The sequence below is a fragment of the Colletotrichum truncatum genome, assembly GCF_014235925.2.
Source record: "Colletotrichum truncatum strain CMES1059 chromosome Unknown Contig_0004, whole genome shotgun sequence".
NCBI classification, from domain to species: Eukaryota; Fungi; Ascomycota; class Sordariomycetes; order Glomerellales; family Glomerellaceae; genus Colletotrichum; species Colletotrichum truncatum.
In genome coordinates, this window is record NW_027222401.1 from 912,217 (window position 1) to 928,529 (window position 16,313).

At 44.2% G+C, this 16,313-nt stretch overlaps 3 protein-coding genes across 3 annotated transcripts; 1 reads left to right on the forward strand and 2 right to left on the reverse strand.

The window, feature by feature from the left end:
- Positions 1-2,957: 2,957 nt before the first annotated feature.
- CTRU02_207055 (uncharacterized protein) lies at positions 2,958-3,847 on the reverse strand (the record flags this gene model as incomplete). The annotated part of the gene is made up of 3 exons (XM_070204824.1): positions 2,958-3,051; positions 3,121-3,494; positions 3,563-3,847. The coding sequence occupies 3 exons, from the start codon at positions 3,845-3,847 to the stop codon at positions 2,958-2,960; spliced, it is 753 nt and encodes a 250-aa protein (XP_070061357.1).
- A 9,718-nt stretch (positions 3,848-13,565) lies between these two features.
- CTRU02_207056 (histone H3) lies at positions 13,566-14,361 on the forward strand (the record flags this gene model as incomplete). The annotated part of the gene is made up of 3 exons (XM_070204825.1): positions 13,566-13,953; positions 14,000-14,194; positions 14,249-14,361. The coding sequence occupies 3 exons, from the start codon at positions 13,566-13,568 to the stop codon at positions 14,359-14,361; spliced, it is 696 nt and encodes a 231-aa protein (XP_070061358.1).
- Positions 14,362-14,501: 140 nt separating this feature from the next.
- On the reverse strand, positions 14,502-15,900 carry CTRU02_207057 (uncharacterized protein; the record flags this gene model as incomplete). Its single annotated transcript, XM_036733969.2, has 5 exons — positions 14,502-14,865; positions 14,915-15,204; positions 15,257-15,459; positions 15,632-15,829; positions 15,879-15,900. The coding sequence occupies 5 exons, from the start codon at positions 15,898-15,900 to the stop codon at positions 14,502-14,504; spliced, it is 1,077 nt and encodes a 358-aa protein (XP_036574301.2).
- Between the last annotated feature and the right edge of the window lie 413 nt (positions 15,901-16,313).

Below are 16,313 nucleotides of genomic sequence, written 5' to 3' on the forward strand. Positions count from 1 at the left end.
GAAGGTGATACGGGATGCCCATGGCGCACTTTTCATGTTGAAGGTTGGGCGAAGCATTACAGCCCAGTCGTATGACTGGTTCACGTCCGTCATGCAGAACGAGATGATGAGGCGACAGTTGAAGCGGAAATTTTGTTCTCCCACATGTGCCTCGATCAGAGACTGTCGCCGTCGGCTAACAGATGTCTTGCGTCAGCCTTCAGAACTTCGATGTTCCACCCCACCCCCCCTTTTCTCCTCAGCTCCCAGCAAGTGAGCCGCATGCCCGCCCCTATGTAGGACTGAAACATGCCAAAAGCTGGTTAGGCGGGTTGAATCGTTGGGTAGCAATGGCAAAAGCTTGAACTCTCTGGAGGGTGTTAGCGGCTTTTTCTCTTGGACGGTGCTGCTACACTAGAATGTGGCGTACTTACAAACGAGGCAACCTAGCAGCACAGAGCGACAGCAAGAAAAACCAGGCTGTGATTCATCAGCTGATTGTAAACCTTTCAGTACACTTGAATACACGGACTGGCCCTATGAGCAGGCTTCGGCCTAACTTAAGAACGAAGCCAGCAATCCTAAGTGCCTTTGGGGTTATCTCATGGGTAGTCTCTTTCAAGGACATGGAATCGGAAACGATGTACGTACAAAAGCCTGATAAGGCCAAAAAAGTAAGGCAAGAAGTACCTTGAGTTCTCATAATGCCGCCCATCCTCATACTGAAGCAAGGAGGCGTTTTCACACACCCCTGCTAGACCTGAATCCCGTCTTCACTGAGGCAGCCCAACCGACAAAGCCAATCAAAAGCATGCAAACTCATCTTCCCAGAAAGGTTCTACCGAAAAAATGAGATGTGCTTGTGAGTCTAAAGCATCTCGCAATGAAATCAGTCAACCCTCCACGTAGACAGCGCCACATCTCCTACGAGAACTTAGGGCCCCAGCGATGCGGGTGGTGAATTCAGGTGACCTGATTGAGTACTACAAGTGACTTAGAGCTGGGAATCAAAGGTGATTACCAACAAGGGTTTTGGTGTGTCGTGCGGTTGCAATGGATGTAACCCAAATGTAGACCGTTAATGCTGTGGTCTTGGTGTCCAAAATATGATATAGTAGATACTGGTCTTTCTTTTAATCCTTGTTTAAAACTGAACTTGATTGTATGGTTACCTTGAAGAGTTACGACGTGTATCGTAAGACCCGCATTACCTTCCGAGGTCTCCCTCCATGATCTCGTGATTTGCAGACTTCGCTAGTTGGGCAAAACTGTATTGCACGTCCCCATGACAGACTATTGCGAAAACACTTCGCATTTTATTTACAATGTTTTCTGTTAAAATCTGCAATAAGTAATTAGAACTTTCAATAAGTAATTAGAACTTGGCATTGCACAGGCATGATACCTTTGAAGTAGAAAAGCCACGGCCGAGAACCATCATAAGATAAGGTATCTCGCAGTTGCCTCATAAATATGATAAGTCTATTGTGTCCCATTTCCTAGACAAGTAAAAAAGATAACAAGAGCTTTCTAAAATTCTCATAGCCGATAATATAACACCTTCAAAGGCAAGCAAAGCAAATGATACATAATAGAAGCTACGATGGCTGATGCTAGATGACTGCCACCATGTGTTTTCAGCTCAGCAGCTACCCAGTCAATCATCTCGATAGTCACTAACTCTTTCCAGATGATATCTCATGTGCGATAAATACCAATAATGGGTATGCCCTTGCCTCAATGCTCACGAGTCTATGAAAAGACCTAGTTAGTCAGGCAGTGTAGTGTGGGCCAGGCATCACGCTAAGAGGGCAATTGGGCCTAAGAACGGATCCTGTCTCCGCAATTGGCAAAGGTAAGAAAACTTTAAAGTAACATCAGCATACAATAATACCAGTTGGACTAGGTTGAGTATGTGCGGGCTTTTCCACAATGCTACCTTCTACGGGTCTTTTGTCATCAGCCTCGTAATTTACCGACGTTGAAATAATGGACTGATTGGAGAAGTCTTGCGCCCGCCTGGTAAGTTCATCACATGATGAGCTCGCCTAGTAAGTGACTCCCCAACTCCTCATGGCTTTTCATTCGTGAGATTGGTACCTGTACGTTCTATGCTAAAACGCGTTGATGCCTGAAAAGACCTGTTAGTGTCGTTTCCGTTGCTAGCCCTTGCATCAAGCATCAGAAGGTTACAGCTCAGCGATTGGCCTGGAATTGCAGGATTGCTCTTAGCAACCTTGCGAAAAAGCATCTCCTCATGGAAATTGGCAAGTGATTCAAAAGGTGAAGCTGGAGATAGGGACATTGCAGACTTCCAGTTAATTGGGTACGCCTCATAAATGTTTCGACCCGCATAATGTGGGAGAAAATAAGGACCAATAAGACGAGGTGATGAGCAGGCTAGGACACGATATTGGGCCAGCCCAGGACCTGTCATGTTACAGGGCGGATAAAGCAGCCGCCTCATTCAAGAGCCATGTTCCATTGGCAGGGAGGCCCTGGCGGTCACGATCCAGTCGAAATGATATTACCAGCAGTCATGTTCATTTTGCCTTGGCTCTGACTTGTTCATGTCTCGAAGTAGAGAGCGTGACCTTTGTCGCAGCTGGGTGTAATAAAGACACATGCCTGCTCATTTTGGGTCATGAGCAGAGTTCCGCACTTGCACTGCAAATCTGATGTTAACAAAAGTCTTATTCGATCCAGTTTTTGAGCTTCTCACGCCGATATTTTGAACACTACAGTACACTAAAGAGCGATCACAACCAACGAAGAACCGATCATATTTGAGCCACAATCCAAAAAAAAAAAAAAAAAAAAAAAAAAAAAAAAAGGCCAAAGGAAACAGGAAAGGAGCGCATTGCAATAAGTTTACCACCAGCCAAATGAAAGCTAACAAAGTGAAGTAAAGCAGCCAGGTTCGAAGAATATCCAAGTGCCGGTCGCAGAAAAATGCGAAAAGTCCTCTAGCACGCAGCTCATTTATTCCTCTCACTACGTCGCCGACTTCGGACCGGCTCGTTATTTCTTGTGGACTTGGGTTGCTTACTTCCACGCTTCTTGTTCTCAGGACTGCACTTTTGTCAGACAAATCGTGGCTATGGGCTATGGTAACTATAATCAAGTGGCTCGTTACCATACCTGTTGGACCGTTGACGTTCGGTCGAATCGGACCTTTTTGACTTGCCAGGCAAGTTATTGAACCTCAGTCGCTGGTATTCGGCGGGGTGTTCGTGGCCTTCAATGGGGGCTGGATAATTAATCTCGAAGCCGTTGTTGTCCCAAGCACCAATGTGGTCGAAAATGTGGGCAGTCCTTGGAGAAGAAGACACGATTGATGTAATTTTGGGCACTGGTATTTGTTCACTCGGTGATGACGAGTAGGAAGAGTATCCTGCGTCAAGATTGTTTGCGCTAAGCTCATAGGTGTTGTGATCGCTTCCAAAGCCTGGGGCACTGTGTACAAGCTGCAGGCGGCAAGCTGTACCAGCAGTGAAGTCCTGATATTGATTTTGCTGTCCAGCTTGCGTTAGTGCCAAAATTGGGCTCTCGAAGGAGGGGAGACTTGGTGGTTTTCACGTGCCTGAGATTGGGGGTGGCTGTAGGCAGCACTGGGTGGTATGACACAAGGCGACGGCGCTTGTGCTTGCCAGGCTGCTGTCCCTACTCCATCTTGCTCAACGTAGGTGTGAGGGTCGAAATTTTCTTCGGTGAGTTCAGCTGTGTCTTCTGGGTTTCGGGGCTCTGTAGCGAAATCTGTCCGAGTATCATATCCCTGAACGAGGATGGCGTAGCCCAGGTCGTACGAATAGTCCATTGCTGATCTGAAGTGTTGGTAGAGATTTTCCTCGGAGTTCGTAAAGGACATGGGAGCGTCCAGATGGTAGGCTGATCCCTTTCAGAGATGTGTAGCCGAGAAGATTTTCGACACCAGAGGGCAGGAGTGAAGTTTTAATACCATAGCTTCATGCTTGGATCCAGAGAGCATTCGGACAGTTAGGCCCCCAAATGTTGGGTTGCCGTCCTTTACCCAAAGGTCACTATACTGGTCTGGCCTGGGGTGAAAAAGTCTGTTCTGGACCAGCCCATCACCGCTCGCCTCACAGATCGGGCCTCAACTTCTGTCTCATATCATTCGAGGTTGACGACAGCACCGGGAGCTTGAGTAGGGTGGAGAGTTCTACAGCCAGCTCAGCTTACCACACCTGCATGACATGGGGCCGCTTGAGGACATGTCTGCCTGGAACATGGAGAAACACGGTAGGCTGAAGTGGTCCTGTTGACGCACAGGCGAACCTCTAGCAGTTCGCATAGGTATGCCATGATGATTTGGTCTTGGCGGGCGTGATTCGTGCAACCATAGTAATGCACACTTCGTAAAGGTGCTTCTAGAAAAGGTAGGAGCGGCTACTCCTAACAACCAGAAACGGATAAGTGTCTCCGGAAGAACCACCTTATCGTGAAGGGCGATGTCGACTTTAGGAGCCGAAATGTGCAAGACGATAATGTGGAATAGCGTGACAAAATCGAGGGAACTAATTCAGGGCTCGAAATTTATCCGAATCATTGGCCGAAAGAAGATCACAAATGTGGGCGAAACCAGCACAGAACGCTCAGAATGGGAAAAGTGGTGTTGTTGGTTGGAAGAACTAACTAACTGGCTAGAGGGCTGTGGAGGCTGGCTAAGACCAGTGGTGGCGGCCGTCAGCCCACGTGACGGGCCGGCGAGGCCTGCCACCCACAACAAATGCGAATATGCGTCAGCGCCTTTCAGCTTTCAATCGGCGGGGCGACACGCCTCACATGTCTCAACATCCAATGCCAGAGACATGCAGTAACAGAGAAAGTGCCCTACTTTGCACGCAGAAAATGCCGCTGTATGAGCAAACAACCTGTAATAGGCTTAGTAGGTATCAAAGAACATATGGGGCTTCGTCAGAAGAGAATTCGAAGAGTTGGCAAACTGCCTCAACACCCTAAGGTCTGTAGCATGCCCTGGTCAAGTGTGGCACAGTGCCAGGAGGTTTCAACCACTATTGTCGCAAACCCTGAGAATTTGGCCTATGCCCCTCAACACGCCTTGGATGTGATGTTATGCGGCGCGAAGGCCAAGACAACTAACTATGATACAAAGCAAAAGCTTCGGTAACGACGAAACTATTTTCATTGACACCCGTTCTGTGCTATATAGCTATGCTTACAGTGACCCAATGCCTAGATACTGGAACCAGTAGGAGAGACTGCTCGCACCTAGGTTGTGTATGAAAACCACACAAGACTGCACGAAACGGCCAATCGACCACCTCGTGCACTCCTCATCACGGGTCGATGGGAGTGACTCACTGACTACAATCAATCTCCGAATGCCTTGATAAACGGATCTAGAGAGCAGAACATTACATGAGTCCTCGTATCAAGTTCGATATGTTTTATTTCTCGGTGGTAAAGCGGCCTCTGTGAAGGCATCATGCGAATACTCTGTTCGTTAATATGCAAATTGGCTTTAGTTGTAACATCACTCCCGAGTCAACCGTATGTTTTCTGTCTGGCCCTCGGAAGGGCGCCTTATGTCTTTGAAGTGTGATGTTGATCAAGGGACTATTAGGCTGAATCCCTGGTCAGTTGAGCTGAGGATGGAAAACTAAGGCTGCTAACACCTTTCCGGTTTCAGCACTTGTCGCCTAACGCTTCCCCTTTACCCTCATCCAAAGTCCTTGGCTCGGCAATTCTAGGCTCTGCTGAAGCCCGCTGGTTTCGCTTCACCGCAATCGCACTTCTGGAACCTGAACGTTAATGTTAGCGAAGAATAAGAAAGTAAAAATAGCTTAGATTAACTAGACACAGCATAGGGGAAGTAATATGTAATATCAGAATGGTTCAAAGGCGTAGATGGCCTACCGATGTGGAAGCTGCCATGTAGCCCGCAGCAAAGCCTAGATAGGATCATATTAACACGCTACATACACTTCATAACTCTTTTAGATTGCCAACTAAACAGTCAATTTTTGAGATTCTCTTGTCGTTCGTTTCTAGTCTTTGGGTCTGCGCATACTACCTAGTCACTATTGAAAGACACCATCTCCTTCTTCCCAGGTCTACGGCTGTAAGTTGGCAATGCCCCTTCTACGTATTGTATGCTCCACTTATAAGCGGAGTGGTTTTGTCGGATAGTGAGTTGTTATTGTTGTTGCTTATGGGCAGCCATGGGCCCAGTACCTGATTCAGTAAACTGCGAAATTATACTTTCCATATTGCAAGATGCTCTAATTCCAAAGTTATATTCAATTAATCTTTCAGGCAGACTAGTCAAGCAAATTGAATCAGTAAAACACGAGAACTATAATAAATAAAGTAAATATATTGTACTTAGAAGTCCTATATTTCTATCAACTAGTTGACGAAACTATACAACCTATATTGCAAAAAACTTTAGTCTTAAGCTTTTACTTAACTAACCTTTGAGGCTGACCGATTTGCGAAATTAATTAGCAAGACATGAGAACTATAATTGAAGAGGTAAATATGCGATACTGAGAAGCCTACTGTTTCTATAAGTTTCAGAGTCAATTGATCTCATGCCTACGAACAATAGCTTCTCTTCCTCTCCGATGTAATAGCGGACGCAATATCTTCGCCGATCTTCTTGCTCAACAACTCATATATCCAATTCATCACTATTTCATAGGTATGTTAAGCTACATTCAGCTTTCTAAGCTTGGTGCTAAGTGTAATGCACAGAATGCTCTATTCTCTTATCTTCCTTGGTTTAGTACCAAGCCTTGTCGTCGCAAAAGACTGCGCTATATTCTAGAGTGCTGCAGATGAAAACGAGTTTTCATACACCGATACCTTTGCTAAAGGAATATGTGCGCACAAAATTTGGGGATTCATGAAGGCATACGAAAGTGGTGTTTCTAACGGGGGTGGAAACAACTTCTGTTCGGTCTGCCGCAATGCTGGAGATCACATCAAAGACTATGACACGCACGACGACAAGGACCGCAAGTACAGCGTTAGGTGTGGCTACTACCTGCCAGGTCAATGTCATAATTAGAAGAAAGAGCCTGTGTATTTTAGCCATTTAGAACTGGGTTTGGGAACACCTCGTTAAGATTCTACCTCACTCTTCTTTTGGATAGTCCTGCGTTTTGGAGTCTATAACCAACTATCACCTAGCCGGCCGTGCAATCAGTTAATCATTCCAGCTTATCATGACCTAGCGCAAACAAATGTTCTTAATTAACCATTTTCCTTGAGACTTCCTGGTTCTGCAACAGCCTTGCGATTTCATCTGTGTCTCAGGCCCATGCCGTTACGACCCAACCAGTTGGGAACTGACCGGCGTAGCTATATAGTGGAAAACAGAGGATGTTGATGCCAGAGTCATCATTATCGAAGCCTTTGTTTTACGCCACAGTAGGTTGCCCTGACCTGCTCGTAACACATGCACACGGGTAAAGCTCAGCCATGGTAACAAGTTAAACACACATGTTCTCAGGGCTATTGCAATACGATAAATGCTACGATTGCCAAATTTCTCTGTTAAGGCGGCAATTAAATCAATTAGTTTCTTCTTTTTAAGTTCTTCACACTAGATGCAGCAAGAGGTAACGTGGAAGAGAGAGCGTACACAACAGCTGCGTAGCTTAAATTACTATCGAGGGTGGGGAGGGACATTATAGACGGCTTGCAACACAACTCGCTTAGTTCCAGCGAGCTGGTTACAATCAGTAATACATGCAGGGTGATCTTGAGTTTGGGGATTCACTGGATATTTTGCAACATCGTGCGTCCTGGTTGTTGGCGCAGTTGAGGGCATTTGGTAAGCAAAACGTTACCTCTTTCCAAAACTAAACTCAAGGCTTCAAGTTTAGTTTGAAAGTATGAGTTACAGAATTTCTTTATTCATTTATAGTATCTAAGATATGTTCTACGACCTGGCTTTGATGCGAGGTACTGCGGAAGTGTTGATCGCAGAATTCCTTTCACACGAGACTCAGAGGATGTTGAGGCTTTGCATGTAGCAGAATCGTGCTTTTTCAACGTTAAAAATTGTTTACTCTCCGTTATTTTGTTTTTTCATGAAACTTTTACATCATGAATGGTCTCTTAGGTACTCTTGACGCCGATTCATTTAGATACAAGTATCTCTAGAAGTTGCAACAGTGGAACTTCCCATCCCCTTGCTTGTGACAGTCCTTACTGAAGCACAGGCCCTTGCAGTTAGAGTAATCGTCAAAGCCTTGAGGTTGGCATTGTTTGGCTGCTTGGGGCAGGGCACTAACTGCAGTTGCAGCGGCCAGAAACAAAATGATCTCGTAAAACTTCATTGTTGCGCTTGTATAAAGATGTTAGTCTTTGAGATTGCAAAGAGTTCATTAAGAGTTAGACGTACCTAAGCGGGAGACTTGCGGGTAGATTTGTAAAATGGTCAAAGTGGTTGCGTTCTTGATTAAAACTCGAGCAGTTGGTACGCCTGGACAAAAATCAAGAAGCCAACATGCCTTTTTATAGTGACGAACTGCCAGCCCAAACTTCATCACGCATTAAACGAGACGGTCGTAATGCGAGTCATTTCTCATGGGTTCATTTTGAGTAAAGGTTATTAGTTACGACGACCCGACTGCAATAACTGAAATCACCATACAAAAATGTACTCAAGGCGAAAACTTAATTAAAAGAGGGCTAGCGCATCACATTTGTAACGTGAGCTCCCCTCCCTTGGATTTCATTAACTTGACTTTTGACTACTAACACTATATTTTTGACGATAGGCCTCATACCCTGCAAGACCGCCGGCGCGGAGGCAGTCGATAGTCTTTCATTAGCGGTACTGAGCAAAGAAAGCTTCTCGTGCGCCCGCAAAACTCTGTCCTTTACCCGTCCTTTACAAGGTCACGACAGTCACAAAAAGGAATCGCACCAGGAACCAAAACACCCCCATGACTGTCAGCTACTGAAAGCCGAACCCGAATAGTGCGATTGGTATCAATATTCTAAAATTGTAGTTTTAGAAAGTGCAGTTCCTGTCTATTATTTACGCCTTCGAAGGGATTCCTTTCGGACCTACCGTAGCTTTCCTAAATGACCAGTCAAACGGTCTAAGTAGCGCATCAATAATTCGAATGATGAAGTTTGAATGATCTATAAGATCTAGTTATTTTTGCGTGCGCATGATCCGGCGAGTGGAAAATAGAAGTCCCCTTGTTATTGCACGTTTTACAACATTGCTACTGCTAGTCATGCCTGCCTGGATATCCATGATCTTTAGATTCGGAAGTAACACGGGTTTGAAGGACTACCCGAAGCTGGCGTACTCTAAATGAAAGCTGCAGGGTGTTCATCTAGTCTCGAGTCAGGCCGCTAAGGTCGCTACAACACTCCTATGCCAGTGAAACCCAGCAAGACGACCGCGCCACTTGCCAAAACCCAACCGGGAATTTGAGGATAATAGGGCAGCCCGTATGTAATGATGCCGTCGGCATGGTATAGAATCTTTTTTTAACTTTGTGATGCTTGCAATTGAGTTTAATGGTGTTCTGTGTCGATGATAGTTCAGAAACTCACGATGCAGAACAAGAAAGGAAGCAACTTACGCGTCCCAAGAGTCTAAACAGCAAAGGGCATACGTAATAAATTGTCTCACGCTAGCCCCTAACAAAAATGGTCTCTACGATGCAAGTGTGTTAAAGCTCAACTTTTAGCAGTAGTAGGTTTTCTCTTGTAATCAACTGAATCGTCCCCGGTCACCAATATCCCTACTACTTATGGATTTTCTACACAGAAAAAGTAACCTCGGTTATGGTCAGAGAATAACGTTTATAAATCCAGACCTTGGCATCAACAGACTGATGCTCGAACTACTTATGAGCTGAGGAAATCGACCCGTCCTCTCCATTTCAACCTGAAAAGGAACCCATGAGATAAGAACCTCTCACTAAAATGATCCACGACGCCGCTTTATTTCATGAAGTACAAGTCATGTCTCTAGAAGTCTGAGTTTATTTGATGAGCTTGAAGCCACTTTTACTTGCTTCAAGTGCAAAGAGAAACTATTTTCCCTTGACTTTGCCACGTGCCATAACTCAGAAAACACACTTTCTCAGATTGAATTAGGGTTGGGTAATACCCGCGGGTACCCGTATGGGTAGTACCCAAAACTACCCGTGGGTAGTTTGGGTAAACCCGAATTACCCACGGGCAGTCCCACTATATTTACCCGCGGGTTGAAAGGCCCGTAGGTAAAACGACCCATGGGTTACACTACCCACGGGTAATTTTGCTACCCACAAGAAACGCGGGAAATACTGTAACTAAGATAGAAAGAAAATATAACTAGTTAGTTATAGGGAGAAAGAGTAAGTTACATAAAACATAGATGGCTAGAATAGATTACTATAAATATAAGAAACTAATAGAGAATAATACGATAAAGTCGGAGTGAAATCAGAGGAACAATGTATATTTAATCGCTATCCTCGTCAGGAGAGAGTTCGACAAGATCTAGCCGAGTAAGTCTCTTCCTTTTGCGACCCCCAAGCTCGGAGAAGTTTGGGAGTTCTTGGGATACAGAAGGCGTAGGTGAGTTGCTAAGTTGGGAAACTTGACTCGATAGTTTTGGCTGTTGAGAGCTAGATAAGGATGGCAGCTCCTCATCTCTATCGCTAATATCCTCCTCTTCTACTGAGACTTCGTAAGGAGGCGGGGAGGGAGCATCTCCTGTAGCAGTAATAGAGATCTTAGTAAGATCATCAGAGACCTTCAGATATCTCTGAATATCAGCTTTATCCAATAGAGAAGAGTAGTTAAAAGCTTCTCTAATAATATGCTAGCGCTCTTCAGATGCTTCAGTGATATTCGTGTCATCTGGAACTTCCTCAAGTGTGGTTTGGGAAAGCCAGGCCTTATTATTCTGGCTAATTTTGATAGTCAAAGTATCAAAAATAGTATCAGCCGAAAGGTTGAACCGAGCGTAGTGACAGATATGGCGAGCAAGGCTGAATGATCGCTCTAAGGGTATTGACGTCGGTTGAATAGATAAGAAGTCTCGAGCCATGCGACAAATACCATGGAATCTGGGATAGCTATTGTCTAGGCGGACCCAAAATTGCTGAACAGTTTCATCAGGGAACATAACTAAATATAGTTATTAGCTGTTAAGCCTAGTAAGATATGAGTCTTTATCTTACTAATATTAAAAAAGTCATTACAGATATTTCGTGCGTCTTGGGATGATGACATTTTGCCCTTATAATAGGTTAGTACAGTGAGTTGCTACAATAGATTGCTACAAATACCCTTTTCTTTGGACTGCGTGATAGTAAACTATGCAGAGTGTATCGGAGTCCTTCAGTTGCAGCTTTTTGAGTATTGGTATGGCGTTCCGAATCTTGATGGTACTGCTTTGTATATACCTTGATAAATTCTTGCTGTACTCGAGTTCGAAGTGAGGCTGAAGAAGGAAGGTATTCGAAGTAATTTGCGAATTGGAATCGCGTGTCAAAAGTACTCGAAACTGATGTCCCAGCTTCAGGGGTAAGGAGAGTTGCAATACTATATACCTTGAAGGAATCCTCTTCAATTAGCTTTTGAACGTATTTTTCCAGCTTCTCTTGGCCTTTTTTCGTAGCAGCCTGAAGGATTGATATCCAAGTAAAGTCTTTGCTAGTAACTTTATCTTTAAGTGCAGAGGCGCAAAAGTACAAGTGAACTGTTGCAACTTGTAATAAAGTAAAGGTATGACCAGGGGTAAGGTCATTTAACCGGCTGAGGATGTTTGTAAAGAGTAAAAACGGGCTGGTGATATCAAGCAGAATATCAAGAGCCTCCCAATCGGTCTCTACAAGAGAGAATTGTTCCTGTAGAGAGTGCTTTTCAACCCAAGCTGAAATCGTTGTTTTAAGCTCTCTTGCGCGGAGACACATAAGTGTAGTAGAGTTCTACCTTGTCTTAACATCGCGGAGGAGGCGTAGTGGTCGCTGGCCAATGCGAGTCGATTTCTGGAGGTCGAGAAACTCTTGCGTCTTCTTACTAGAAAGCTTAAGGGAAACTGCGAGGTCACGAATCTGGAGGTATATATGTTAATATAAAATCTTATAACTAGGTGAAGTATCTAACCTTTTGAATAACAGCTCCAAAAGGATTTTCCCCAGCAGTAGAATCTTCAGTATCAAAATCATCGTCAGAGTCCTCTTGATCTTTAGCTCGAGTAGTAGAAGGCTCAAACTCTGTAGAGGCTTCTACCATCGAAATTCGAAGAGCCTCAAAAATCGCTCGAACAACAAGGTTGAAAATATGGGCTAAACAGCGAATATGATATATCGGCTGTACTGTGGATGTCGACCCTTTTGCAAGTTCTTATGCTAGGACTTTTGGCTTAAAAGAACTTGCGTTGTCTGCAGAGACTGTCTGAAATCGAATTGTCTTCTTCGTCCTCTGGCGAATATTTTCTAACAGAGTCGATAAAGCCGTTGCTTGCTTAGAGGCTGTATGACCATCTGTCATATCAATAGCACCAAGAAGAACCTGTTGTAACCTCCAGTGCTTGTCGATAAAATGGCATAAAACACCAAGCAGTGAATATTTTAACCCAGGTGTACTCCAGATATCAATCATCAGAGAGACATAGCTACCAGGCGGAATTAGCTGAAGAGTGTGGTGTTGAATGCGTAAGGCCTCCTCGGATATCTAGCTTCGGAGCGTCTTTCGAGATGGGAGGTGGTAGAGAGGATTTAGGTGTGAATAGAATTGCCGGAAACTTAAGTTGTCAACAGTATTAAGCGCTAAGTTAGATCTAACAATACAGTAAACTAATGCTTGATGCTCCGAGACTGCTTTCAATTAGGTACCCTAGATTGCGATTACTATAAATGATTGCTATAATGACCTGTAAAACTTACAGGCACCTGGTTTACGCCTAAACGTCGAGTCTTACAAGACTTTGCAGCAAGGTGTCGTTGCATAGCACTTGTACCAGAGTTTTTGATTGTTGGATGATTGAAAACTTGGTGACAGTGCTTGCAGACTAATTTTGGCTCCCCTGATGTCATATGGTAGCCTTGGTGAAAGTGATCCCAGAATGATACTCGGCGTTGTAAAGTCCACAAGGATTTGGCGAAGCGTTTTCGTTCAGGTTGAGGGGATTTAGACAACGGTATGTGTTTGCCAAGGATTACCTATTGGAGATACCATAGCAGGGTTTTGAAAAACGAGAGAAAAGTCTGGAAAGTCTTAATAACAAATAAAATGATTTCCGACTGTATCTATAAACCAGAAGGTGGAGTATTGATTGTTAGAGTCTGCGTAGAATTTACGAGCTCGAAAGCAGCAGAACAATCGGATGCAAAAGGGTCTAGCCTAAAAGGGTTAGACGCAATTGAGTTCGACATCATACGTAGTAAGAATTACCTTTGGTGTGAACAGGAAGTAGTTTGCAGGATTACTACAAGATGAATACAAACATTTGATTATGTAGCCTTACGTAAATTTCTATTTTAGGGTTTCTGACTAATACGTTTCGTACACAAATCTAAAAGCTCTGAATTCTCCTTCGACTTGTTTTTTCTCCCACTTACATTCATCCTTCAATGCCTCGCTTATCAACTAGCCCTGTGTCAGATCAGAGCTCTCCGCTAACAGTGGAGGGCTCTTCACCGCCAAATAGTTACCCCTCATCATCAGCGAGGGGTAATCCCCTGAAACAGCCAATTACAGAGATTCGGGAGACTCCGCCAAGAAGTTCAAGTCATGCAACCTACTATAGCCAGGCTAGCCCAGACCTGAGTCAACCAGAATTACCACCGCTAAAGCGGAACTTTGCGACGAAGTTGGCGAGACGAACAGATACTGGCCAACCACCAACCATTGCACGGAAAGATCAGCTGAACTTCGCGCCAAAGAAGCAGCTAAAAGCTGCTCGAAAAAAGCCCGTCCAGATCACTAAACGCCAGAAAGTTCGTAGATGGAGGCCTGGTAGTAAGTAAGAAGTAACTCTTTATTGTTTAATTACTGAAATGTGAAGCAAATGCACTTCGTGAGATTCGAAAATATCAAAAGACCACCAATCTTTTAATTCCGCGGAGCAGTTTCGCAAGAGTAGTTCGAGAAATAACACTTGATCTTCCACTAAGAAACCGCCATAAGATCCGCTACCAGTCAATGGCTATAGAGGCTCTCCATGAGATGAGCGAACAGTTTCTAATCAACATGTTCGAGAGTAAGATATCCTATCCTGATCTTCAAACTATTATATTAACATGAATATTAATAGATGCAAATCTCTGTGCTATTTACGCTAAAAGAGTAACTTTGCAGAAGAAAGATCTTGACTTAGTTAAACAGTTAATAAAGAAGATAGGAGCATGGAGTGCTAGATTGTTTTAGCAGCTGTAGATTACTACAAACGATTGCTACAATACGAGAATCAGACTAGAGAGAATTCATGTCCTTATTCATGCTAGCCTTATTGCTAATTCTTAATTCTTAATCTGTCAAACAAACCCTCTCGCTATGCTCATCTGTAATTATAGAGAAAAGTCAAGCAAACGAGTTAGCTTCTGAGCCAACTCATAGACCTGACGCCAGTTGTATGGCGCTTTATCCCGAGCAAGGTCAAGCTTCAGGAAGAATGGTATCAGCTTTAGTATAGCTGAGAACTTCTTATCCATCGCAGATAAGATGTTAGCTGTTTTATCGAGAGCAGTAAACTCTTCCCAAACTTCAGCAGGGCCCAGAAGCTCCCAAACACCTTTCTTGATCATCGAGTCACTGATCTCAGAGAACATAGCCTTCACTGAAGGCTTTGGAGTGGAGGCATATCGGCGCTGAGCTGTAGTGAAGAGAGATCCTTGAATCTTGATGGCTGGGCGGTGCGCGAGTGCGAATTGGCTGAGAATATTAGTATTACTACAAAGGATTGCTACAATTAAGCACTTACGTCTTCTTCTTCTTGACAGAAGAATTAAGAACCAGGCGTATCTTCTTCTTCTTAGACAAGCGGTTCAGGTGCCAGTACTTGGCGAGTGCAACCCAAAGAAGCACTTCCTCTTTGGTGAAGATGTCGCCAGCTACTGGAAATTTAAAGCCAGGTCGAATGAAGCCATAATCCTCCATCGCAGCTAGGGTAAAGGCAGGATTGCTATTCAGCCGCTTGACCTTGATGTAAAGTATCTCAAGAGTCATCTCCCAGGTATCACGGAAGAACTGGTATTCTCGGATCTGGTTTTCCTGTCTGTTTGTTAGCTATTGCTATAGTAATTAATTATAGTCATCCAGTTACCTGGATCATCTTGTCGATAATCGCATTCGACTGCTCAGCAACATTAATGGTCGGCAACTGGTTATCAAGGTCAACGTCAAAGTTGAGCATGCCCTCAACTCCATCCAGGTTTTCCTGGGTAGCCTCATCAATCTCATTCAAAGGGATATCCTCCCAAGCCTCGTCTTCATCGTCATCGACGATATTATAGGAGCTAGACGAGACTGGGCCAGTCATCTGAGCTAGCAGCTGGTCTGGATGGTTGCCTTTGAGGAAGCTAAAAGCACTTGAGCACTGATTTGAAACACCAAAAGAAATAAAAAAGAACTTACTATCGTGCATCAACTTGCTAGATTTCCCTAGCCTCAAGGGCCGCGCGCTCATCAGCAGACGCACTAATGTAGGAGCTTTTAGCCCTCAAGGCTTTAAGCTTGCGGGATTTCTGCTGGTTGATCGACTTCTTCGAGCGATCAAGTGCCTTCTGCTTCTCAGTCATCTTATCGATGCGCTGACGAGACTTCTTGGTGTGCGCGTTGTCGGAATAATCCTCTTCAGCTTTACGCTTGGCTCTAGCACCAGATCCAAGCGGTCGGCCTAGAAGAGATTAGTACAAATAATTGCTACAAAGCTGGTGTGAACGTACCGCGATCCTGTCCTGAGGACATATTTTACTACTGTTCCCTAATTGATTTAATAAGTCAAAACCAATAATTATGAGATCAAAGTATTAAATTACCTTAATTGAGAGGCTTGTCGGTGCGGCTGGGTGTTAGTAGTGGAGGTAGGTTGTAGTGTTGTCTGGGGAGAAGTTTTCTGAAGCTTCAGAACCTCACAAAAAAAAAACAAAATACGCCAAAAAGTGGTCTGTGCGCAGCCGCGGCTTCTTGTTTTTTTTCTCAAAAAGAATCTCTTTGAAAACCTCTGTTTAGTAGTTATCTATAAAAGATTCTATATTGATTGGACCTGGACTTGTGTTTCTAGGAGTCCTACCTGATTCATGGTTAACTTTATAATATGATGCCTGGCATAGCCCGAAAGACTATGCCTGGTGCTAAGGAGCAGCAGAAACGCCGTTGGC